The sequence below is a fragment of the Haliotis asinina genome, chromosome 8 (assembly GCF_037392515.1).
Source record: "Haliotis asinina isolate JCU_RB_2024 chromosome 8, JCU_Hal_asi_v2, whole genome shotgun sequence".
Taxonomy (NCBI): Eukaryota; Metazoa; Mollusca; class Gastropoda; order Lepetellida; family Haliotidae; genus Haliotis; species Haliotis asinina.
Window position 1 is genome coordinate 33738345 of NC_090287.1, and position 27709 is coordinate 33766053.

At 39.5% G+C, this 27709-nt stretch overlaps 1 protein-coding gene across 1 annotated transcript; it reads right to left on the bottom strand.

Annotated features, from left to right (window-relative positions):
- Nucleotides 1-296: 296 nt before the first annotated feature.
- Nucleotides 297-25678, bottom strand: LOC137294949 (glutamate receptor ionotropic, kainate glr-3-like). Its single transcript, XM_067826171.1, has 12 exons — nucleotides 25582-25678; nucleotides 18057-18194; nucleotides 17419-17673; nucleotides 11378-11571; nucleotides 10837-11007; nucleotides 8401-8592; nucleotides 7530-7630; nucleotides 6822-6909; nucleotides 5759-6062; nucleotides 2827-3044; nucleotides 1343-1608; nucleotides 297-634 (listed from the first exon to the last, which is right to left on the bottom strand). Exons 1-12 carry the CDS (start codon nucleotides 25676-25678, stop codon nucleotides 409-411), a joined length of 2250 nt encoding a protein of 749 aa, XP_067682272.1. The 3' UTR covers nucleotides 297-408.
- Between the last annotated feature and the right edge of the window lie 2031 nt (nucleotides 25679-27709).

Sequence of the window (27709 nt, forward strand, 5' to 3'; positions counted from 1 at the left end):
GCGTTAAACACCAAACCCGCCAACCAATCTGGTACGCTCAAAGGACGCAAGAAACAGCTTCATTTTCCGCAGGCATAAGTTGCTGGTGACTTCAAAAGCTTGAAACATGAAATAGGGAAGAAACAATAAAAAAAAACGATAGTAAATGGCACGAAAGCCCTTTTATAGACAAGACATGTTCAAATACAATTATAATTCTATACAAAGGGCGGCAAAGTAGCCCAGTGGTTAAAGCGTTCGCTCGTTCGATTTCTAGCATGGTACAATGCCCATTTCTGGTGGCCACCGCCGTGACATCGCTTGGATATTGCTAAATGCGGCGTAAAACTAACCTCCATCACTTACACACTTAATCTATACAAATGTAAGTCAATGTGTAACAACAGTAATTTGATTACTAGGAAGGCATTACTTGAGGGTTTTGTTGCGTGGCCGGACAATGCGGACCATACATTCAAGGCACATTGCAGCAAAGGCAAGGGTTATCCCAACTAGCAACACATAGAAGGCACTCTGCAGCTGGGATATTTCTATTGGTTTGTGAACGACTTGATTGAAGGAACAATTACTTCCCTTTGGCCACCATTTTTGCTTCCATGCACCCATCAAGCCACTTTCATGGAACTTGAGAACTCTAGAAACAAAGAAATACAGTGAGTCACTACAACACCTGTTGATGTTGGCATGATACAGGAGGCATTAAAGGCTGATGCACGATTATATGAGGAATTAATTGATTGAGCCCAAACTGAAATATGAATGAGAATGATATTATTATGTACACTTGGTCGATTTTCTTAATGATGGATCAGCAACAAGGATCGACGTCACCTTATACCTGGAGAGATAACCGAAGTTCTTCTCTGAGAAATCACCAATATAATTAAAGTACCGGGTAACTGAAAAATATTTGAATTTGATGCTATGCTATATATTTTATGAGAGCTTCTTTTACTCATCTTGAAAAAAGTGTTTTTTCCCCCGATAAACAGGGCCCCAGTACTGGTAATACTGGTTTATCAAACTACATATTCTGGAAATGATAAATATCCACGTACACACAGCCACAAAGGACAGGGTGAGTGTCTTTTATGATCCGTAACCCGTACGTAAGCGGGACATAGAGAACTGTCTTCGGCAGCGCGTGCTTGTCTAAAGACGCCACGTACGGGATTGGGTTGTCAGAATCGCTGGCACTTATCATCCTATCTTAACTGTGGACTGGACTGGTCGGTCCAGATTCGATTACTTACAGACCGCCGTCATATAGCTGGAATATTGCTGAGTGCGATTATTCATCAATGAATTCACTCACTCACTCACTCAGACGAGTTTGACTTACATATTAGACACCAGTTCCCCATAAGGCGAGTTCTGGGGTAGTCCAATAGCGTACTGGATCCTGTAGAAATAATCTTTGAGCAGCCTAACGTCGCAGTTTTGTGTGGCCCATATGCTTCCAATGTCCGACTCTGTGAAGAAGACATACCCCCCAGCTTCCAACCGTTTCTTGTGGTAGTCCGCTGAGATGTGGAGAACGCCAGGGTCGGAGTGGTTGGAGCTGACAATGCTAGCCCAGATTTTCATGAATGCGGGATTTGTTGAGCTCTGTAAATATTGGGCTGTTTTACAAAAATTTGTAAAATACTCCACACGAAGTCCATCCAAATCAGTGAAAAGTTCAGTTTCGGAACTAACGAATTTTCAGGTGTTTGAATTTGCATTTAGAAGTAGTGTACACATACAAGGAAGAGAGCTTAAAAGGATGTCAAATTCTTTATTATGAGGGACACAACTTGCCCCCTCTAAACACCCCCTCCCCCTCCCAAACAAACAAACAAACAAATAAATACACGTGTTGGCTACTCGAGGGCAATGGTACGGCATCTGCATATCACGCTGAAGGCCTGGGTTTGATCGATAAGCGATGGAGGCACCTAGGTTCGGGTCCCGATGTGGACACATTTGCGTGGTATCCTTGGACAAGATACTAAGATCCACTTTGTCTCAGTTCACCCAGACAAAATGGGTACCCGAGGGGATGTATTAGCAATGTGAGTGATTAGTTTATTGCGTCTAACAGGCAGCATAGATGGATGATCCCCAGGGAGTTGAAAAAGTATCGAGAAGTACGATAGTGTCCTATGACCGAAGATGCTAATATACGTCGCGCCGTGAGCAAGCAATGTGCCTGGATATGAGCGTCGTGTACTATTAAGTGCTTTTGAACTGTTAAGAGCTGACTTCCTTTTGATCCATTGTTTTGCCTGCATCCCGGTTGTCGTATTACCAGGTTGCTGTTCCATGTACATATACATGTTCTCTGTCTTATATCATCCATTCATTTGATGAAGGAGTAAGGATATACATCAAAACATTTATAAAATCTCCCTTCCTCAAAGAATTTCGATAAAGGGTTGCATGTCATATCCCTCTACACTAAAACGTAAAATGAAACATGTTATTGTGCTCAAAAGGAACTGCATACTTATTTATATATAGTCGTGCATGTTGCATAATCTCAGGGGAAACATAACGATGGTAATAAACTTTAGAATTTGTACTCAAAGAGCTTTTATCTCGAAAAAGTAGGTGATTAATCAGACGCTAAGACATATTTCAAGCACTGATTAGACAGCCAGTAGTCTACAGGCTTAACCCCAGTGTCCCATGCTAGTATATGTCAACGTTAACGAGATAATGTCATGTGTTATCCAACGTTTGTTCTGTTCTGATGTTCATAGGTCGCCAACCTTAGATTGGTTAGGGATATTGCCCTAAAGCCCTAATGACACCCCTGAGTTCCCCGTGTCTGTGATCACCCACCTGGAACACATTTACCCACAGAGTCCCTCCATGTATCCCCCACGTGTAATCCGTCTGGTCTGCTACTTCCGGGATGGTGTTGAAAGGCTTCGTCTCCTTGGCAACTGTGAGGAAGGCGATGAGATTGCCAGAGTAGACAGCCGAGATGATGGTCGCGAACAGACAAAGTAAACCCACAAATACAGCTGTTGAAGAGGTTCGTAGTTTGATATGAATACCTGTAAATGATAATACAATTCATTAAACTTGAAACCATTTCTTGCAGTATTTTCGTGTCATGCTCCTAAAATGCATCTGGATGGTTGCCAAGGCAAGACTGTTCCACTCTTAGTTAAGGGCATTGCCAAATTCATATGGAGATGTCGGAAGGATAGGGCGAACTGTGTGTTTGATAGGTTGATAATCCTTAATGCGGACACTGGTCTGATGATCTGAGCAGGTGTCAACGGCCCTGACTCGATGAGATCCTTATCTATTGTCAAGAAGTCAGGTTGCACCAGTGATAGACCTCAGATACACATCCTGCATGTCACTCCTCCTTACACACTGTGCAGTTACACGAAAACAAGATCTGCGGACACCCGTAAAGAAAATGAAACAATGCTTGCATGCTTTGTCATTGTTGTGAAGTAACACTGCTTGTTGGGACGAAAATATTGTCACAGATGATCCCCGGAAAAAGCATAAAATTTTGCGCTAACATTGTCTGTTTATGCCGAAAATGTGCTGTCACTTACTTTGACCGTTACAAAACATCAGTTCTCCATTGTACCCTAAAGTTATATTTTCAAAATGCCTAAAATATGCATACATATGCACACATATGCATACATGCCATACACTGAAAGTGTCTATTGTGGCCACGTCTTAGGAGAACATTACGTGGGCCATCGCAAGAAAATGAAACTCAACGCCACGAATCCGAAGTCACAGTTCGGTATTTCAATTCTCTGTTGTTCCTAAAATTTTTAATTCAATGTCAGTTCTTCCCCAAAATGGTCTGCAGCACATCTTCGATATACTAATATAATCACTGCATTGTAATTCAAAACCTACACATTATTATTGCCTTTGAAAGTTACCACTACCTATGACTGAAAAATACCTCGTTACTTAACAAGAGAAATACTGAGCGACGATACGGAAGATCACAGGTTGTTACAATTTTCTGAAACCCTTTTAGAATCGTTAAGTTTACAGAATTTGAAACGTGACTGATAAAGAATATGCACGTGCTTTTGCATATTTCATAATATATTTCATATTATAATTTATTTGCCTACAATGTAACGCCTTGGCAATATTATGCACTCTTTTTGTTGTTGTTTTTGTTACACGTTTTTTTTCTTTCTCATCAGAATGACGTTGCTACAATGTTGATCTCCATACAGGACGCATTCAAATAAGAATATTGATAGAAGAAACACTGCTTCCGAAATAAATGCATCGGCACTATTTTCAGGGTAAAATTCGAAACTAACTGATTTTAGGTTTTCGTTATAGTGGCTTACATTTATTATTATTGTGACGGCTGCAACTGGTTGCACAGGAAACATCCTATCTTTCGTGTCATTTCTATACAATAGTGATGCATCAAAACTGTCCGCGTTACAGGTGAAACTGTACAGCATCGATATGATAGTGAATCATAAACACATGTCCGTGTCACAGGTGGAACTGTATAGTATCGATATCATAGTGAATCATAAACACATGTCCGTGTTACAGGTGGAACTGTATAGTATCGATATGATAGTGAATCATAAACAGATGTTCGTGTTACAGGTGATTTGTTCAGTGAGTATACAATAGTGCTTCATAAACACATGTTCGTTTCACAGGGAGACTGTACAGTAGATATATGATAGTCAATCATAAACACAGGTTCGTGTTACACGGGGAATTATTCAGTCGCTATGTAATACTGATTTATGTTCGTGTTTAGTGGACTCTGGTGATAACATGCATGACCAATTGCAAAAACATGTATATCAACTGAAAAAATGTACCAACACTTGCTAAATACACATTTTGTCATTGTGTTCCAATTGCATAGATGTTGTTGATCATCCGATTGTCTGATTCAGTCACGATTTTTTTTACAAAGGTCCATGATACAGACGGAACAAACAAACAAAATGTACAGACGAAAGTTATATTCTATGGTATTTTGCTTTAAAGTACTGCATATTGCGTCTGAGTGATTTGAAGACAAGCAGAAAACTAGCACACAATGTTAATTAACACACAAAGTGTCTGTCCCACTTTGTTATCTTGTGATTGAAAATGACTACCTCTTTATTTATGAGTAGTTAAAAGGAGAATAGTGTAAAACAACATGATCGGTATTTGGAAGCCCTATGCACGCCATATGTACGGGCAGCGTGAGATGTAACCTGCTCGTCATCTTTCATTACACTTAATGGTTTGTAGGTTATACTACACGATTTCGCAGTGGCAGCATTCATTGCAAACTGAATCGTCTCATGCCTGTGATTTGATGATTTTGTGTAAGATTTCTTTTCGCCTTTCAAATCAACATCAATCCAGTAATCAAAACTGATCCTATTTTCAACATTTAGTGCTGTCGTTCTTAACATAATGACCTACACTGAATATGTGCAGAGATATTGTCACCTACTTGACACCTACTTACTTGGTAGTGTGGGTTGGTGTGTTCCCCTTCCTGCCTTCGGAAACGAAATTGTTTAACCTTGTCAAAATTTGTGTTTCTATTGTGCTTCATACTGTGCATATAAACATGCAATTTGCTGTTATTGACCTGGTTACTTTAAGGGAATGTAACGCTACTGTGGTGTCTATGGAAAAAAAATTGATTTTGTGTAACGTGTAAGGCTCAAATCTGGCCAGGCAGCCAACGAATCTTTTGAAAGAATCTACACAACTATAGTCGTAAAACACTAAACCTTACCTTGTCGAAGAAATATACCAAACACACGCATAGCATCTGCAGATAACTCAATTGACCCTTCCTGCCCATCTTTATGGCATCTGTGGAGGAAGTGCAACAACGCCACGGAGAATACAAAGGCACACGCAATACTGACGTGGACCACCCAGCTGAAGGGCAGCGACAGAATCAACCATTCTTTAACGCTTGAGTCAGGGATACGATAGACCCCGGTGCCAACGTCATTGTAGAATGGGTAGGTGGAGTCCATGACCTTCTCCCTGTCGTGTGACATTGAAATTGGGGCAACCACCATGTCGACATCCTGAAGTAAAACAGGTTATTTTAGAAATCTGGTCTGTGTCTAGTTTACATCTTTGTCGGAATTATCAATCTTTGTCACGTCTTCCAGTAAATAATAATAAAAAAACCTTGTGTAGACTAACCGGTGGTTGATATACAAGCAGCTTCTTGTATTGTCGTTGTTAGTGATACGCAGTTCATATATTTTATTACACAAATACAGCAATGCGAGTGCATGCGAATACCCAGTTTTGACAATCCACGGAAACGAAAGTAGCGCTTTGAAAGTTATATAGAAGGATCACTGAAAAGCCAAACATCATCAATCAACGAGGGCACAATTCCAATGGAGATAATGGTTTTCCTTAATTACAATATTCCTATTGCTCTTAATCTTTCCACTCAATTGTCATTCAATCAACCCTTCTCCAAATTATTTATGTTTTGGCGCCAGCTACTGAGAATGATGCTCTTTGACCCTCAACGAGCGAATATCGATTGATTGAGTGGTTGTTGTTTAACGCTGCACTCAGCAATATTCAAGTTGTATAGCGGCGGTCTGAAAGTAATCGATTTGTGGCCAGACAATTCAGTGATCAACAGCACGAAGATCGATCTACGCCACTGGGATACGATGACTTGTTGCACCTGACCACCTGATCCCGTTCGTCGCTTCGTATGGCAAGCAAATGTTACTGAAGTCCAATTCTAACCCGGATCTGCTCGGGTACGAAAGAGCGAACGGGAATAGAAAACATGAACTTTAAGTTTTAATATTTACCCTTCTCTGCAGCTGACCAATAAGTCCACTGTACTGGCCATCGGTATTGGTGCCCCATTCTCCATCGGGTGGCTCCACTAATTTATACCTGAAGATAATCGTGCATTTTATCGTTACATTTTATTATCATTATCAATAATCTCAATATCTGCAACACGCATCTGGCACTACGAGCATGTTGTTCTCTGACACTCCAGCCTTTGTGGATGACTCTGGTGGTCAGTGAGTAAATACTGGCATGCTTGGAACCAGTAGTTTTAAATCTTCTCGCGGTGTAATAAGTAAATAATGCGTTGTGCCTCACACATTTTCATGCAGGAATAAGAAATGATCAAAACACAAAAATACACAGAATGAACAGAAAAAAACAAAACACTTTCCAATTTAACCTAAGTTCTTGAATCAGTTGAATCCATAATATTGTAATATAGGACAATTAAGCAAAGCATTTTTAGAATATCATTTACTGTTCCAAACATTAGGGGGCATACTCTGGAGATTGTCACCTATGCTTATATTAGAAGCTGACTAAAGTGCCCCAGTCCATCTATTTGCGGTTGTAATGTCTTACAGTTAAATCTTTGTGTCTCAAACTGTTTACAGTGCTGTGAGAAACGTATACTTCGTTAATTTCATACCTGTATCGAATACCATTTCAAAGACACTAGATTATGCCTATGATTGTATACCACTTTTAGATCTGCTTACGTGAAATTGAGTGCTGCAGCCATTTCGAGAAGAAGATCGATGCAAAACCCCTCATATGTTGAAGTCAGATCACTCCCTTGCTTCATCACGAACGGATACCACTAGATGTTAAATGAGAACATATTGATTTATAGTTTCAGGTTCCCATCTAACGAGACAATACTATCGAAGATACATTTTTCCAATTAAACACGTTACAACCTTTGGTGTATTTGACGTGCCTGGCAAGAATCACATAGAGTTCGCTTGCACGTTAAACGGAATCGACTTTTCAAGTTAGATTTCTACTGGTTGTCTTTTCAATACACGAGTGCATCTATGTTCAATGAAAAACGAATATATTTATTCGGGACCAAAGATGAAATGACATTACGTCCGATTATGCAACATTAGGGACCAACTTCTTTGAAATGTGAACATGATATCTATGACAAATATACGGACACAAATATAAACTTCAGTTACTAGGTAATTCAGATATCATAAGTGTGACCTACAGGTTAACGGGTTTAGTCAGGCTTTGCCTTCATGTCCTTAGTTGTTCACAGACACAGTTTGAAGGTGGGTTGGATGGTTTAGGGAATTCTGAGTGGAATGGAGTATTAAATGATTTAACATATTTCCTTTTTTGACAACAGAAAAAAGTATATACAAAACAAAATCAAGACGTGAGAAAACAAAATGAGAACATAACGGCATAATGGTAGATTTTTTCTACAATTCCTGCGAAATTAAACTCATTGTCATTAGTCTTCCTTAAGCCCTGCGATGCTGTAAACTAATGAGATTTGGGAAAGCAGGAACTTCCTTATGATGGATATGACAATACGAAAACGAGTTTGGCTAATATGAAACAAAAAAGTAAAGTTACCATATTTGTAGCCACAATGAAGGGCCTCCCGTTGAATCCACGGTTGTGATTTGGAAATATATCTGATTTTGAGGAACATATTTTCACCGCACCTCCGTTGTACTGACAGACAACGTCCAGGTTCCTCACTGCTCCATGGTACATCAGAGAGTGGATTTCCCCCGACCAGCATTCAGCAGCGCCTTTATATGTCTAGACGAACACATAACAGGAACACATTTTCTCCACCATTCAACAGCGTCTTTATATGCCTAGACGAACACTTAAGATGAACACCCTTTCGCCAGCATTCAGCATAGTCTTTATATGCCTAGACGAACACACAAGAGGAACACATTTCTCCAGCATTCAACAGCGTCTTTATATGCCTGGAGGAACACTTAAGAGGAACACATATCTCCAGCATTCAGCATAGCCTTTATATGCCTAGACGAACACTTAAGAGGAACACATTTCTCCAGCATTCAGCAACGTCTTTATATGCCTAGACGAACACATAAGAGGAACACATTTTCGCCAGCATTCAGCATAGCCTTTATATGCCTAGACGAACACATAAGAGGAACGCACTTTCTCCAGCATTCAGCATAGCCTTTAAGATCAGCAAGATCAGCTCTGCATTCGCTTACCAGGGTGAAATAATTTCATTGTTTGCATCAAGGCATAAAGGCTGGGTTAGCTTGATGCGACTGAATGGTTTTATTGCTTCATGTAACCGTCAACGTACGAATGTATCGCACTCTTACAACGATATACCAGAATAAATTCCATTCCTGGAGTTCAATTTTTGGCAGTGTATTCATTTAGGAAACCAACCATACATCTCTTCTAAATATATTGGAGAAATTCCGTTTGGTGTAGCAGACTAAAACCCCTTGAGTGTAACTTTGATGAGTCCTTATTGATAGTTACGTAGATACTACAACCCTATATCTCCACGCCTCGGTGGCAGCAAATATACCACAAGTAAATACGGGCATATCCTTTCTTAGTACTCTAACTGCATAATGTCACCCAAAGATGTTAGTACTCTGAAGATACTTAATTATTTATGGTCAATTTTACCTCTTTGTTTCAGGGCTTGCACGATTATTGCATGGTTATTGGTGGTCAGTCAGGTCACAACTAGGAAGTACATATGTATGTAACACCTTGGTTTGCAATATGTGTATTGCATGCAGGCTCACATTTCTCCCAATATCCAAACCAAGGTTACATGCTTAGTCAATGTTTAGTTAATTTATACCTTCCAGGTGATGGTTGGGCACAGGCAGTTTTATTGACTGCCTTGTCATCATCTTGATTGTCTTGTCAGAGAGTGGTTTCATCTTTGGTACGTTATGTTTACTATGACTTTGTTGAAACTTTGCTCACCTAATCAGCTTGATAAGTGACACGTAGTTGATTCAGGTTTTCATCTTTTTTGCATAAAATCAAATCATCGATATAACAGAGGTTTTGAGTGAATCTTCTTTGCCAGCCCGTGCAGAAATCTGATTCATTTGCAGAGAGAAACATAGTCAAAGATAGAACATCTGGTGCGCATGGGATGTCAACAAATTCATATAGATGTTATCAATGGCGAGCAAAGAAGCAAATATATGGCAGCGTTTAAAATTCCTGCTTGCCTGACCCTCCGGAATGGTCCGGTGGTCTGGTAGAATTGTTTTACCCCTAACACCTCTGAAGGATGTAATTGTGTTTCAGCAGCATCCAACTGCAGATGATGATGTTCAGTTTCCTGTTGCTGAGGAAAATGACATGACCATGCTGATTCGGACTGATTCATTTTTCTCTGACCTTGATAGTGAGTCAGAAAGTGCAACATATTTCTAGTTTCTAATCCGGGGCATGCACATTAACCTGTACGTTACAATACGAGCAGTAAAGTATTCAGTAACCTGATTTTTATGTTGTAGTTTTTTATTGTTGAAAAACGGACTGGCAAGTTTGCATCCGAACTGGTAGTTTCTTAAAGTTACCAGACCGGCTGTCTGGGAGTTTAAACTGATACTGTTTGGATAAATTGACAGAATGGAACACGGTCCGTTTCTGTAATTGTAAAGACAAACAAAATGCTTCAGATTTTTTAATCCTCCAGGTATCGTTTCCGCTTATCTCTAATACGTTCTGTTGGTATAAAGAATATTTTTGTTGATAGTAATAACGATTTTATTACGATAATTTTGATGCAAGGATTTAGGGGTTCATTTACTTGTCCACTCTGAACGAGTTTTACCAGGTAAAGGAAAGCAATTTCGTAATAGAATTTAATTGTGCATCCTTGAATATACAAGAAATATGCTGATGCTCAAAATTAGATTGAAAGTCATGATTTGGGTCACACATGATTGTCTTAAACACACCCTCTTCCATCTTATCCCCTTCAAAGCCACAGCAAAACAATTTTGATAACCCAATTCCTCCAAAATGTACCTCAAGTAAGCATCCCGTGACTGGACTAGGCGCTGATATAACAGCAATGTTGTCAACCCAGCCTCCCACTGCTTCAACGATCGACATATCTTCCTTCGGCATCAGCATCAACCAATACGATGATGACCGGAAGTCAGTTGTCTTCTGCATCCAATCGTCGAACTTGTTAACCTGTGAAATATTATGTAAATAACGCTGCATTTCTAACCTCACTTTCTCTGCGTAAGTACCATGGTTTATCTCACATGTAGTATTGACTTGAAACAGCGATGGATAAATCACAAATACACTTAAGGATCTTTCATCTGTTGTACGTTTTAAACATTGATTTATTAAAACAGTAACCACAAGATAATTCCGGTTGCTTTGACAACAATCTGTTAATTTTTTTATAAAGCTAGGTTAAGATGCCATTTTGCATGAAGGTGCAGTCGGTCATACCACAAGATCAAAACGAACCACGAGAAACAGCTATGTCATGTATACAGTCAGTTGAGTGAAATTTGAGCTGTTGAATTTTTTTAGAGAATGGGAATATTACCTGTATAAGAATTCGTTGCAGACATAACGTATCACACAAGATAAGAAAGTTCCAGGCAGCAGTGGGATCAATACTTGTAGCTCTCAACAGCAACTCCAGGAGCTCTTCGTCCGTTGCGTTTTTGTCGATGACGAAGATCAAAGTCTTCACACCAACAGTCCATGTTTCATCCAGTATTATTTTCGATGTCATTTCTGCAGCAAAATATGAGGTGTGTCATATGACTATAGTTAAAAGGAAGCGTGATGAAGTTTATTTTTTAAAAAAAAGAGAAGGCTTCATTTATATCTCTTGACCAATAATGTCAACGTATAGTAGTATATGGTGGATACGGTGACTGGAGAATTAGGTCTTAATTCAGATGAACTATACGTGTTGATGAAAACGAACGAATAGTTTAGTTCGAACTCCTTTCGTTGGTTTCACAAGACATGACAAACAAGTGTACATAAATGAGGTGAGGACCCCAGGGCCCAGATTTTCGAAGCTCTGTTAGTGCTAAGACAGTCGTAAGTGCCATACATTAACATTAACTTACGACTATCTTAACGCTAAGAGAGCTTCGGAAATATAGGCCCAGGGCCTTTCCTGCGAGCGGTATAATCCTGCTCGCAGTCGTCCCTACGCAAACAGTCGGAATACAGGACTCCACACTCACACGTATAGATGTGAGCATGCACACAAAGTTGTACAGTTTTTAACATCAATGGACAGGCAAAGATTCAACAATGGACAGATAGAGAAACAATAGCACTTCATTCTACAGTTGATGTGATGACAGACACAGCCAAGGGGGATGACCAATAAAGACCATAAATGTCATATACAGCAATTAACAGAAGTGATAAAGAGGAACAAGGTAGCTGACAAGACAATGCACGATGTGGCAATGCTAAAAATTAAGAATGCAGATTAAATAATAACAAATAAGTCTCAAATGTGTTGGTTACATAGTCTGGGGATTTTAGAAGTATTTGGACGATCCTGAATTTGGTCGCCCTGAATTAGACACTATAACAATAATATCACCTTACTAGGTCAATATGGAAACATACATACATAATTATTGAACGTATATAACGTATCAATAAGAAAAAACTACGAAATGAAAAGTGACTTGAGTCCTCTATGCTACAACCTACCCTGTCTTTATGAATCTTAGACTGACGTGTTAATAATACGTTAGACTATCATTATGTTTGAAATGAATGATTGAAATGCAGCAGAGAGAGCTCGGGTGACCCTGGCACAGTCAGGTTGGTAAAGCTCATCATCAGCTCAGGGCCCTCGTTCCCTCCCAGGAAACATTGCCTAGTAGAACCCACCAAGAACTTTCCGGAGAATATGGAGGCTCCCCAACTCTGAGGCCTTCTGTATTACCCAGATTGTCAGAAGGGCTGTGCTCCCGGTGGAGAACCCGGACACTCTCATGATCAAGAGATCAGGAGGTACCAAACCAAGGGCACCGAGAACAATGGGGAGCCTGACGACAGTGTACTTGGGATGCAAGCGAGACATTACAAAGGTGAGGTCCGCATGCGCATTATGCTTTTCCCGAAACTTGCCAATCACATTGCTGTCAAAAGGGACAGAAAATTCTATGATATAAATAATTTCATTGGTTTTATCAAAAAGGACAAGATCAGGTTTGTTGGATGGAATTCGTCTCAGGCTGAATATTGGCCAATACCAGAGAAGTTTTCAAGCATCATTTTCCAGGACGCCCTGGACATGTTCAGGGTCGTACCATGGATGGACCTCGGGGTCAAAACCACAGGCATGGCGGAGACGATAGTAAAAGCAGCGAGCCATGCCATCATGTCTTTTAAGAGATGCTGTTTGTGCCAAGGAAGGGCATCCACTGACAAGGTGTTGGACAGTCTCTGTAAATTCATTGCAAAGACGACATTTCATATTGACATTTTCTTTAAGAATCACATTCTGGCGATTGCGAGTAGGAAGTGACTGGTCCTGAGCAGCAAAAAGGAAACCCTCAGTTTCACATTTGAGACCAGTCGACTTCATCCAGGCGAAGGAGTCGGTTTGATTGCTGTTCTGTTCCACACACTGCATGTACACACGATGCAATGGTTTGTCAGACAGCATCTCCACGAAGGACCGACTCTAAGCAGACTTAGTAAAGGACTTCACCTGGTTTACTCCCATCACTGTACTGTTCAGCAGTACATTGCCATCAACAAAATCTACTTCAAATTTCAAATGGTGTCCAACAACCTTGGCACGCTTAAAATAGCTGTGAAATTCCTTGCTTTCATCGTGACTCTTGACATGCATCACCAGAGGATCATCCGATAAATAAATATGTGCAAAAGTACACAATAAAATTCTATCATGAAGAGCCTCCACATTGATCAAACCCCGGCCTCCAGAACTGATGGGTATGTATAAACGATTAAGAGAGGAACGAGGGTGGTGTGCTCTGTTATCAGACATGATCCGTCTGGTCAGGCTGTCAAGACTCTGGATGTCTTGTTTTGTCCAGTCAACTACTCCAAAGGAATACGAGAGGACTGGCACAGCGAAATTATTAGTGGCTTTGACTTTGTTTCGAGCATTTAGCTCGGAGCTTCAGATTTTCTTTAAACGAGATCTATACTCGGACCGAAGTTTATCCTGAATTTGGGCATTCTGAGGCTTGTCTCGAACTTGCATTCCAAGACAGGTGTATGCCTGATCTTCCACAAGATGCTCAATAACTCCTCCCCCTTGTAACTTGACCGACTCATCATTAGTTACCTTGCCACGTTTCAAATGAAGAGTATTACATTTGTCGAGCCCAAAAGTCATGCCAATATCATTAGAGAAGAACTCGACAAGGAGAACCTGTTCTTTCAAACTAGTATCTCCTTTGGCAAGAGGCTCGATGTCATCCATGTAGAGGAGATGGGTAAGAGGTGTTGGGGATCTGTGCTGAGGAGGTCCGGGATGGTAACCCTCCTCTCGATTGAGCAGAGAACTCAACTGATTTAGAGACGAATAAAAAAGCAAAGGACTGAAGGAGTCCCCTTGAAAAATTCCCCTTCTGATTGGAATAGATTCCGAAGTCTGCACCTGTCCTTGCAAGTACATCTCAAGTTGAGTCGACCAGCAACTCATTAAAGACTTGAGTAAATCAATTAGTCGCTCAGGGAGGTCAATACAATGAAGGGACTTCAGAATCCATTCGTGTGGGACAGGGTCATATGCCTTTTTGTAGTCTATCCAACACGTGGAGAGATTGCGGTGGTACGTTTTAGCCTCTTCCAAAATCATTTTCTGTACAAGAAGTTGATCCTTGCACCTCCAACAACCCTTTCTCGGAATCCCCAACAACCCTTTCTTTCTTAATATTATTATTATTATTTGCTGCTTACATAGCGCTTGTTCAAGGCCATTGTATTTGTTTCCCTCGATAATCGGATGGCAGTCTCAACGTCACATCGTATTATCAGTCTCAACTCCCTGGGAAGTATACAACTCTTGCTGCCACTGGCATACATTGTCACAATACTTTGTCCAAGTTCACTGCACGTCGTCACTAACGCTTAGTCCCTGAATATAAATAATGTTGATAGTAACAATTAAACCCATTTGAATTGAAAAGGGGCCCGAGTGAGTTTTGAGATTCAGGCGAATCAAGACATGCTTTATTTAGGGCTTTAGCATTGCTGGGTGGACAAGGCAACAGGAAAAATGATGTGATTCATGGACTGGACAGAGACTAATAATACACATGCTCGGAGGTCTATTATGGTACATTACGTGGTGGCCCTTGTCACACCTAGATCCCTTATGTGATTATTTTATTGACGCACTATAATAACCCAGTTTCCTCCTAACAAACTACATGCAGGTTGGAGCTTCAGCGTTAATACCGGAAAATCTCCAACAGTTCGAACATATGGCGCTAGGTACCATGCAGATTGCGGTCATTTACATGTTCTGCTGAAGTGTATCGTGAACTGAGCGTCAGCACATACTTTCCAAATATTTTCTTTTCTTGCAAAGGTGCTCAAACGATTTTATGCAGTTCGCGAGCTAATGGCCGTTTATTACAGTACACATCTTGGTTGTGGCTCAGGTCGTCTTGACATTTTGTTTGAAGTATACTGACATGAGATGGAATTTGATATGTCACGCGGGTGGCACATAGAAAGAACACAACGCGTAAGAGCCACTGAGTAACAAAATTATAGTCCAGCTCCGGTCAACTTTTCAAGGGTGTCCATGGCGGCTTGACTCTCGAGCACGTGAAGTGATCTGTCAGCTCTCCGTCGCTGACGTCGTACGTTCCTGCTCAAATATATTGGTTTTCTAAATACCCGATCTTCGTTGCACTTTGATCTTGTGTTTCTCAGTGCTTTCAATGCATTCTCTCAATTATTTTAGTAATTATGTCATAAACAAGCATTCACCAAAGTCCAGATTTCATCAAAGTCCAGATTTCATCAAAGTCAAAATTACTTATACCAAGAAAACATGGTCTTTTCATCTTCTAACGCTGTATTTATTGATAACATGCATTCGTTTTCTCAAACAGAATTACATACGCACTCTGGCTGGCAGTTGTCCTCACTATTATAGTAAAAATATCTTGGTAGCAGTGTTCAGGTGGCAGTTGTCCTGTTCCTCAGTCTTGCGAGACTGGACCTAGACAGTCATCTATCGCCCTTCGCGAAGATGTGATGTGCCCGCCATTTAGGTAGTTTGAAACTCTAGTAACTTAGTGTAATGCAATATCAATGTATGGTGGGTAGGTAAAACGTTCTTAGAACAACGGTAATGGACTCCACTGATGGAAAAAAAACCCATATACCACTCAGAACCCACCTGAGTAGAAGGTTCCCTGCTGACTATGAAAGAAGGTCTCAACAGCAGAACTGACGCCAGCAAAACGATATTTGCTAGACAGTCATGATGTCAAATTGGTGGAGAACATTTGACAGTGCCAATCTTATGCATACAGTTGATAGAAATCTTTCATTACAGGTGCAAACAAACTTGTACAAATGGCCACTTTAGTTAGTTTTCCAAGTCTTTAAGTCTTGATATTGTCACGAAGCTGCATAGCCGGAACAGTTTATGTTTGGCCATAAGCAAACAGAAGGATTATTTTGCAATCCCTGCCCCAATAAAACAAAGCCACTACAGGTATTTTCCGACGCAGATACCTTAAAACGTTTCACTGCTTTGTCTGCTTTTGTTAACTACAAAACTTTTCAATGATCCGAACTGGTTCACCAGTATCACCTTGGCTTGCTCCAGCACTACATAAATCATTGCGACACAACCAACTCTCACAAAAGAGATGCCTGTTGTATTGGTTATGTCTGAGAAGTCATATGTCATATATTTCAACTTTTCCAAAGCGGTGAACTTGTAAATAACCAAGTTATATACGCGACACACCTTCAACGAAGACATTTCATCAACCAACTCACCAATCTGAGTGCGTGAGTTTACATTTTCACCGCACACAGCACTATTGCGGCAAAGTGGCGGCGGTCTGTAAATATCGAGCCTGGACCAGAAAATCAGCAGAACAGAACAGCATGAACATTTATCTACGCAATTGGGTACCGATGACATGTGTCAACCAAGTCAGCGAGCCTGACTACCCGATCCCGTTAGTTGCCTCGTAGACAAGCATAGTCTCCTTTTATGGGAAGCATGGGTTGCTGAAGACCAATTATACTCCGGATCTTCACGGGTTAGTCACCGATCTGACAGCCTGATTCATAAGTTCGCCTTACAGAATCAGGATAAAGGGCGGTGGGCTAAACTAGTGGTTCTATTGTTAACACGTCATGCTGTTTGAGTCCCTACATGGGTAAACTATGTGAAACCCATTTATGGTGTACCAATCGTGATATTACTAGAATATTGCTAAAAGCGGCATAAAACCCAATTAACTCACTCACTACAATCAACATAATAGTGCTAAGGACCCATTCTTGCCTGCAATATAGAGTTTCTTCGTGAAACGTATATCAGATTCTTCACAGCAATAAGTCTATGGGGGCTTAGCTCGGTTTCCTCACCGTTTTCTACGTCACTGAGGATGATAAGCGAATGCCAGTTCAGCTTAAGGACAAGAGGCTTCAGAACAGTGTAGATGTATGTCTGTGGCAGATGGAAGGTAATGTCACAAGCCTCTCCTGATGTTTCATTAGTGTTCACGTCAAAGCACACCACGTCTGTAGTCAGTGAGAAATGCCTCATCTGATAATGCAGGAAGCTGCACATGTATGACGGCGTAAGGATTGCATAGGCTGTCTCCATCATTGCCGATACCTCTGAAAGTAGATGTGGGAAAAATAATTGGGCCGTCATATCACAAAAATCCTCTAAAATGTGTTTCATGTTTCCAAGGTAACTTGCCTATTGGTGTCATTTATCGACTGAAATCACTCTTGTTTATCGGACAAATATAGGATTTTCATCCTTTGAATTAAAACGTGTTTGTAAATTAGACATTTTTCTCAAATTTCCAAATGAAATTAGTGTAATTTTATCCTGAATTTTAAAGTATATTCATCTGAAAGATAACACCTTGTCATCAAAATAAAAGAAGAATACATCTATCACGTTGTGCCTTTATGACATGTATCACAAGAGACAAATATATCAATGAAACTTTTAGGTAAGACACCCTAAATATTGCATCTCGAAAACATACTCGTAGAAATCAACGAAAATGGATGTCTGACATCTATTTCGGTAGATACAATCCTCCATTCTTGACAAGTCCATGTGAACAGTGCAGATTCCAGGCACTGGACACTGGTGCCTTGTTCGTGCTCACTCTCAAACAGGACTGAAACAGATCCAAATTGTATGTGTAAAGATTGCTGTACAGAAGTTTTAATCGGAATACCTCCATCATCGTATGCATATTCAACCTTCAACAACAAAATGTTCACAATCTATAAAATCAAATGCTAAAGAGCATATGTTTGTATAGAAACTCAACGATGAGCTGCTGCTAAAGATATGCCCCTGTTTTAAACACAGTGTTGAGCTAACGTTTATTATTGTAGTAACCATTGTAACCCATACAGACATGTGGTTAATATCATGACCACCAACTCGTGCCATCGAGATAGGATGGAGCACAGTCAAACACTGTAACTTGCAGAAGTTTAGTTTTACGTCGCTTTGGGCAATATTTCCTGGAAAACAGGAAATGGGCTTTTCACAATGAACCATATACGGAAACGAACCAAGGTACTGGACGTGGCGAGCAAACCGTTAACCACTAGGCTGCGTCCAATGTGGTAACGAGAGTATGCAGTATTCTTAAACAAAAAAAACATCACATTTCACAACTTATCTATGGGTGCTGACGGTTGTACCATGGTCGAAACGATATTTGATTGTCCTTTGGGAGATCAGATGCTCTCAGAGAATAAAACCGATTGTTGAACACAAGCAGTAAATGTACACAAAGCAACGGTGAACATTTCTACAGAAATCTTCATACCTTTCGCTTCTCAATCTAACTTGTGTTCACACGAGTAAACAACGTTCCTTCACATTCCGCAAGTAGAAGCAATAAAACTAACTGCAATTAATCTTCGCGTTGTGTTCTGGTACATATACATCTGATCAATGCTTGCGTTTGTTTGAACGCAGAGTATAAACGATTCACTAATGAGTACTCGTATTAATTTATTTATAGTAGAAGTGGTTGCCCATCAACGATGGTTACGAGGTAATGTTATGACAATGTCATCGATAACAGATAATGGTCGCGTGCAATACTATGCATACAATGTAAACCAATGTAAAATGAACATTACGTATACTGAATATTGTTCAGTTAACGCCAAAATTCCGAATTAAGAAAAAGAAGACTTCGTGATAATGAACATAGTATGCATGTCAGGTCAGGTGCAGGTATGTTTGGTCACATGACGCTGCGTTGGCATGAGGTTCTTAGCCACGCATGCGCCTATGATCTGTTATTATACAACTCAGATCTACAACACATGTTTCTCTGTTTAATGAACAGTGTTATTAGAGCTAAAATGCTTAAAGAAGCAGTACTATATTTTAGCCGTAATTACTGCAGATCTCAATGCTTAATGAAATCAACAAGTAGGCAAGTGTGCAGTCAGCACCAAATGCACATTTTCAATACTATTTCATTGTATCACTTTGTTAAAAATGCACGGATTTGGGGCGGCAGTGACGAACCACAGAATGCAATCCTGGTGAATCCTTCAACAATCCTTCATGTGATTGCAATGCTGGAAATCCGGGTTAGAGTTGGTCTTCAGCAAACCATGTCATAAGAGGCAAGTAACGGGATCAGCTGGTCATGAATAAGATTAGTTGGAGGATCCACTGATGAATGGATGAAAATTCCACAAACCATCATATTAAAGTAAACGAGTAAACGGAAACCCCAAATTCCATTGCTAACCTCCTGCACGTGCATAAACCTCACGTCTATCACATGTATATTCCTGTATTCTAGAACTAGTAGTAAACATCCAAACACACACAATCCTGAAATTATAGATTAGATTACACTACTTGGTGTTACATGAAATGTCTGACTTTTGTTCGACGAAAACAGTGATGACATCACCTCAGTCGATTTTTGCACTTGGAAGTAATGGACATAGAAGAGAAAAGAATTACAAAAATCCCCTTTAACAATCTTTCACTTTCATTTGTACACCATTACTTCAAAATTTGTGAACTGATCTGTTTTGATAGTCTTCCTAAGAGTATTGATCCATCGAGTTTGCTTGAACATAAAGTGCTGATCGACTGATAAGTTCTTTCTAATTTTTAACTATACATTTACCCGATCACGAAATAATTGCTGGAAAATGACGCAACGTCGCAAAGAACACCAATTAGACAAGAGAAGTCAACGTTGCAGGGCAGAAGAATGGCAAGATTGAAAATTCTAAAAATAGGACATTATCATCGATGTTCAATCACATCATCGTTACGCAAATTAAACGTAAATTTGTAAAGATAAGAGACATGCGTGTGTCAACGTGTTTTGCAAATGACCCCTGTTATATAATGCGTCTCATTCAACACGATTTCTCCAAAATGCCTTTGCGTAAACTAATATGCAATTGTATGACCTCATTTACCTTTAACACAATTACAGTGTACCCACAGTGCATGTGGGGTGGTGAAGTGCATGTTAAATGTGGATAGAGTAAGAGATGAGCTGTAAATCCCATGATCGATTTAGATTTACGACAATTGAGGTTGTGTATTCATGTAGCTAAGTGGAACGATTCCCAACACACACACACTTTGATCTGGAATGATTGTGTAGAAAGGGCGCAGATGATTACACAGAAGGGATACGAACATCCATTTTGCGTAAGTGTAATTAACGTGAAACGTCTAGAAACGTAACCTGCAGCATTTAGAGAATATTCAGAAACGATCTGTTAGTTCTAATTTTGATATTTTTATGGGTTGTTCATTTCCTTGACACGGGTCGTTGCATGCATTAAGCGGTGAAGTTACTTCCGGGTTGTACATAATGCTTTTGTCGCTTACACCAAAGGACTAAATATTGCCACTTTTAAACATCAGAGAAAAGAGTTTTCATAAAACATTGTTATATATCACTGACATTATAATGGTCATCATTCTACATGTTGAATATTTAGCTTAGTTATTAAAGAAATTGACCTTACTAATATTTTAGTGATGTCATAGGGAACATTTGACTCAACGACTCCCGAATGTCTGTCTGTACTTTGTCGGTGTCTTACATCAATGTATTATCGGTATTGTCCACCGCCTTTAATTTCTATTTGTGGATTTTACAGCTTGATAATCTGGTCTAAGGTATTGTTTTCTCATCTTAAAGTGATAATTTAATTTTGTGTTTACTAAACAAGAGATACACATCTACGCGATATTCACTTCTATTGGGTCTTTCGTGTTTATATTTAATGAAATATAAAAAAACTGTCATTTCTGAGGATGAAATAAATGGCCGAGAGTTTTCATTTTCAGTGAGAACCATTTTATCGTTACTCTTTTAATACGTATTGTTTATACGCAATTTGCAAGAAGCTTCCACCATAATGTGAACAAATCAGTAAATACACTCAATGTTTATTGGTACAAGACATTAAGTTAAATCATGTACTCATTTTGTTGAGTCACGCCTCCCAGTAGTAAACTTAAAATGAATTGTTCAACATGATCGTCATCATGTTCAGTGAGGGCAAAAGAGAAATTTTAGTGAACGTTTTAGCGACCAAGTGAAAATGTAACACATTTTGCACAAGGCATACGCATGGAAATATATAATTATTGTGTGGGGAAACGCCCATATTGGGAATTATATAAACAAATAAAGGAACGCATGAAATTGTTCCTTTATTCTTTTCCAGGTTTCTTAACATGGTATGTATTGTACTGTGAGTGAAATTCTGGAAGTGAAAAGAGGAACACTAGTACTTTCATGTGCACACAATATTTATATGAATAATATCTATTACAATTTCATAAACCGTGACAGTCTAAATATTTAAATCCATCATCATTTGCCAAATACACTGAAATGTCATCAGACAGAACGTGTCACAAATAACAAACACACTGAAATGTCATCAGACAGAACGTGTCACAAATAACAAACACACTGAAATGTCATCAGACAAAACGTGTCACAAATAACAAATATACTAAACAAATGCGGTCGTGTTTAGAATGCAAAGCCTGTATAGATGAAAAGAAAGAAAAAGATTTTAAAACCCTGAAAACACTCTGCCTTCAAGTCATTCATAAGTATTCACCACCAATTTCCTTAAATAATAAAGTGTCTAATGATAAACATTCTTGCGCTCAGGGCTGCCGCTGGTCATTGATGAATATAACAAACCCTAATGAGTTATTGTCGATATAATTCCAGCCAGTTATTGTTAACATCGCACATCCTATGTACAGTCATGTAACATGACAGACGTCTGTAGTCACTTAGAATATCCTGTTGTAAATAATGGCGTAAGTTAGAAAAAACATGCCCTGAAAAGGCATTCGGAGTTCACTACCAAACATCCTCTTATTATATTTTACAAATATATAACAACAGTAAGATTTGGTCTTAAGCTTATCGTGCTTTCGCGTTTTCAGTTAATTGCTGATCAGTGCCACTTTGTCTATTGCTATCAGCCACGGAGGCCAGCCAAAATGTACCTTAGAAAAATGCTTATCCTTGACCGTGGTAGCTTACCTCAGTTAATACTGGACTACGCGGGACTACGTAATACCGGTAACTGTTTAAAATGAATTTGGTAAATGGATTGTGATTTTTTCGTTAAAGTCCCGCTTATCAGTCCGTATATGTTTACAATGAATTTGGTAAATTGTGATTTCTTCGTTAAAGTCCCGCTTATGATTCCGTGTATGTTTACAATGAATTTGGTAAATTGTGATTGCTTCGTTAAAGTCCCGCTTATGATTCCGTGTATGTTTACAATGAATGTGATCAACGAATTGTGATATCTTCGTTAAAGTCCCGCTTATGATTCCGTGTATGTTTACAATGAATGTGATCAACGAATTGTGATATCTTCGTTAAAGTCCCGCTTATGATTCCGTGTATGTTTACAATGAATGTGATAAATGAATTGTGATTAAATTCTTCGTTAAAGCGCCTCTTATCAGTCCGTGTATGTTTACAATGAATTTGATAAATGAATTGTGACTGCTTCGTTAAAGTCCCTCTTATGATTCCGTGTATGTTACAATGAATGTGATAAATGAATTGTGACTGCTTCGTTAAAGCCCCGCTTATGAATCGTGTATAACTAGGGACACGAGGGTGTGCCAGCTAGATCGCTGTACACTGATGTGCCTCTGACCAACACGACGCCTAGTGCAATAGCAGATGATTTTGTTATAGCAGCATTAACATGAGTTAGATTCGCCAGCTGAGACAGAATCTGAAAAGACCCTCTACATACGTGGGTTCGGTGAAATAAGGTAGAGAAAACAAGGAAAATCCTCAAACTGTTCAATTTAGAACCATGTACATGTCTGTCATAGAGACGAAGTACTTTTTGAATACTGAAAATATTATATTACACATTCTGAGAAAGTAGATACAATTATCTCGGTCCTAGGGCTTTCAGATTTTATTGCAATGTCACGTACGTCAGCGAAGGCCTTATTCGTAGGTTGTTTTAGTGCGAAATACACGACGTCATCAGGGCAGCACATTTTCATGAATGCACTGCTAAACCTCAGAACGTTTCACTTTTCGACAATCATTTTTCTGTATTCAGAAACGGCAGCGTGTGTTTTATTCTTACCAACAATAATCGAAGAAAGCCTCATTTGTGCGGATAACCCTTTGCCATTACACCTTACAACATTTCTGTGGAAACTGTATAATAATTTGTCCCTGACAAGTCTATTGAACAGTTCTGGACATTCTGTTTACTTGTGTAATTAGTTTTCTGTGTGTACATATTTAGAGACATAAATAAAAGTTAAACCAATCAGCTGGCTTTGCCACTAACAATATGATCACGAAAATAATCGGCTGAAACATCCATCCGTGCCAATACTCATTGTCTAAGAGGCGAAATACAGATATACCGTGAACAAATCTGTGAAATGGTTAATAAAGGCTCGAGGCACCAACCTTGCTTTCAATAACCATATTAAAGGTGTGACTAGCTCTGAGATCACGACAAATCGATCCAATTTGGAGAATGGAATAATACAGGCATCACCTGGGGCCAATGCGGGTTTTAGACCAACGTGCGTTCATTTATTAATGACCTTATATGAAGATAACGGTACACTAGCATGTACTTAACGTACAGAAACATAGACGGTACACGATTCCATGTCATTCGGGGAACCTTACTGACTTGAGCCAACGATGCTGGCAAAGGACATACCTGTTATATCATTAAGAATGCAGTAAAACACACACATTGTCCATCGGTCCTATTCGGAAAATAACCACACTGTTTTCACGTTAATAAAAAAAGTTAGAGACGACGGGTATCAGGCTGAGAAACCGATGTATGGATGGCCTAAGCACGCTTGCTAATACCAGTTGTGTGGACGATTTGTATACTAAACCAACAAAACTGGCCGTTTGCATATCATTGGGCAGTTAACATGACTGTGTACATATATTTTAGCAGTCGTATCGATCAGTTCTTTACCTGTTTGCATTACCGATTGATCTAAGATACGTCAATACCCATCAAATGGAGGGAACTACAGTTACAAGAACATGTGTATAGTTTCTATGCGAACTGAGAAAGCCTTTCGCCATGGCTGTGAATAATCTATAGAACGGTCCATATAAACGCCAGTAACAAGTACCTGACAAGTATTAATTGGCACTATTAGTATACTTAGTAATCAAGTAAAGTAGCAATTATATTTATTGACCTGTCTGTTTTGATTGGCATACCGACCATTTAATGATGTGTGGGGTGAAGGCTGGGTGAGAGATGATCGCGTTGGATGATTCTGTTCAGAGAATGCCTGAGCTTAACCATAATTTTGGGGGTATAACCTTGGGTTCAATTATTCTCAGCGCTTTCCTCTGGAAACAAACTTTACATCACAGTCTCTTATCCGCAGTTATTTTTTCACCTCTGAAAGATTCCCAATGACTTGATTATGTGCCTAGCTGTCACATTCAACGGACCATCACATTTGTATACAGATATTGTTTTATGGCAGCATGTGTTACTGACGTGAATAGCCAGATGTCAAAGTAATGAACAGATACTACTGTTCAAAAATATATTCCTGGATTATTTTCCACTTAACGGAGCATGTGGTATCATAATGGATAGATAGTTCGCTGTTCCCACTGGTAGACTGTGCTCGATGCATAAGTGCATTAGTCTGTTTCTGGTAATTGTAAGATTGCTGTTTACGACAGCATGTGGCCATACTCAGATTCCCTCGTCCAGAGAGGAGCGATGGAGTAGCCAAAGACCTGGATTCGAATCCCGTTTAATACAGGTAGCGGGGTTGGGGTTCCCAGTTATAACGGCAAACCACGTCATGCCATAAAATGCAATGTAAACAGACATAGAGACATCTCAGATACAAATCAGCGTCTTTGAACGAAAGAACAACACATATGGTTTTAACTAAAGTGATAGTCAAATTGAAAACAAGTCATATATGAATACAAATCAACTTTAAGATGACAAAACATCACTTACCTACATTAAGAAACTCATTTGTTTCCGATCTTTGTCCCTGCTGAACGAGGACAATCGCAAGGTAGAGAAGACGCTTGGCCGTCATCACACGACACATGCCCCGTTAACAGATTACATCATTTTGGACCACAAGCTTCATCTTTCTCGCGCTCGATTGGACGTCTAATTATTTTAGTGGAATATAATTGATCTTCTTTTTTCTCCACAGTAGATTGTCACGTTAAAACATACACTGTGGCGTTAATCGATTCGTCGTTGTTGGACTTATATGTCGGTGCTATTGACGATGAAGCATTCCGAACAATCTCAGTTGTCCAAGGAGGGACTGAATTCTTCACCTTCGCGACTTACTTCTGTAGCCTTTGAGAGACAAACTGATGTATTCGCCGCTCCGGTTTATAGGAAATGAGAACACGGATTTGTTGAAAAGGAGGTTCTTATGACAAAATAATGATGTTCCTATTGGTGTGAACCCGATCAATGACAGATATCAGCCTTCATTGCCGTGGTGCCTTGTTAAAGGCCACACCAATGACATGTAACTGCATGCATACTGTACATGTCCTTCTAGAGTTTGAGGTACTGAACTGTCATACGTCAATCTTGTGTCTTCTGTCAGGAACTCATGCTGGGATCCATCCATTAGTCATGTAACTATATTATTTAATGAAGTCACCGCTGGAACTGTTCCTATTGCTGGACTGCTGAAACAACACCAAGACTGAGCTGTTAGTCGGTGTTAAAACACCTGTGGTGGAATTTCGTTAGTGTTAGAATAGTTAACGTAATTATCACCAGGTATGTTCGGCAAAGATCACTGACAAAAACCGACGAACAAATATAAACTGATATACCAATAACAGTAATTACAAAAGCACACACTTTTAAAAAACGTTAGAAACTGATATACCAGTAACTACAATTACACAAAACACACATGTTACAATGCGCAAAGCACTACCGGTTCTATTTTTCATTAAACGCTCATATATCATTTGGAAATCTCTACATAATTATAATAATATGCTGATTTATATTGCTACAAATGCATACGCTAAAGCATGCTCATTGCGCACTATCAAACAGACCAATAGATCAGCGACGCATGATCGTCATTCTCAGCTTCCTGGGGAATACCTGTTATTATTTTAATAAACATCCAGTGAGCGAGTATGGTTATACGTCGGTTTAAGCAATATTCCAGCAATATCACGACGGAGAAAACAAAAAATGGGCTCACCACATTATACCTATATGGGGGTTCGAACCCGGGTCTTAAGTCTGACAGACGGATGCTATACCCTTTAGGTTACCTTAGTACCTCAAGAAATGGCTAAGGTGCCATCTAATTAACTAATACATGGTAAGCAGCTGAAGTTTCAACAGTAATAATGAGCGCAGGTGATGTTAACATTGTATAACGTTGAAGTATTTTTCTTGCTAGTTCAAATGGTAGCGAACTCTCAAACCTATAGTGTACAGTTAATCTTAATTGTATGATAGGACTGATGCTACAGTATTTGACAATTTCCTAACTATTGTATGTCTGAAACGGAAATATTGTAAAAAATCTGGACCACACCAGCAATATTCCAGCTATTTGGTGGCGGTCTGTAAATAATCGACCCTGGACCAGACAATCCAGTGACTTGTATCATGAGCATTGATGTACTGATCAGATTCTCAAGTGAAATATGACAGTGTGAGTATAGTTTCGTGGAAAATAGTGTGGTTCACATATGTAGGCAAGGGGACAGTTAACCTAATTTATGAAGATATAACCTTCAAACCATACTATGTTTGGTGTTTTTCAGTCAATTACATATCAGTTTGTTGTGTAAGACTGCACTCCGCAATATTCGAGCTGTATGACAATGGTCTTTAAATAATCCAGCCTGGACCCGATAATCTAATCGACTGATCAACGATATGAACATCGATCGACGCAAAACGTTACGATGACTCAACAACCAAGTCAGCGAGCCTGACCACTTGATCCCGTTAGTCGCTTCATACGACATGCATGAGTGGCTGAAGACTAGCTCTAACCAGTATATTTCTATATTCAGGTACATAAAGACTTCTAATAAAAATGTATGCTGTATGTTCAAATGTCAATTACATATCA

Excerpts from the sequence above, each read along its gene's own strand:
- LOC137294949 (XM_067826171.1), bottom strand. The coding sequence starts at position 25,678 with ATGTGTCGTGTGATGACGGCCAAGCGTCTTCTCTACCTTGCGATTGTC. Across the intron at positions 17,674-18,056 it reads ATTTTCGTTGATTTCTACGA|AGGTATCGGCAATGATGGAG; the intron begins GTATGTTTTCGA and ends ATCTACTTTCAG. Across the intron at positions 635-1,342 it reads GGGGAACTGGTGTCTAATAT|AGTTCTCAAGTTCCATGAAA; the intron begins GTAAGTCAAACT and ends CTTTGTTTCTAG.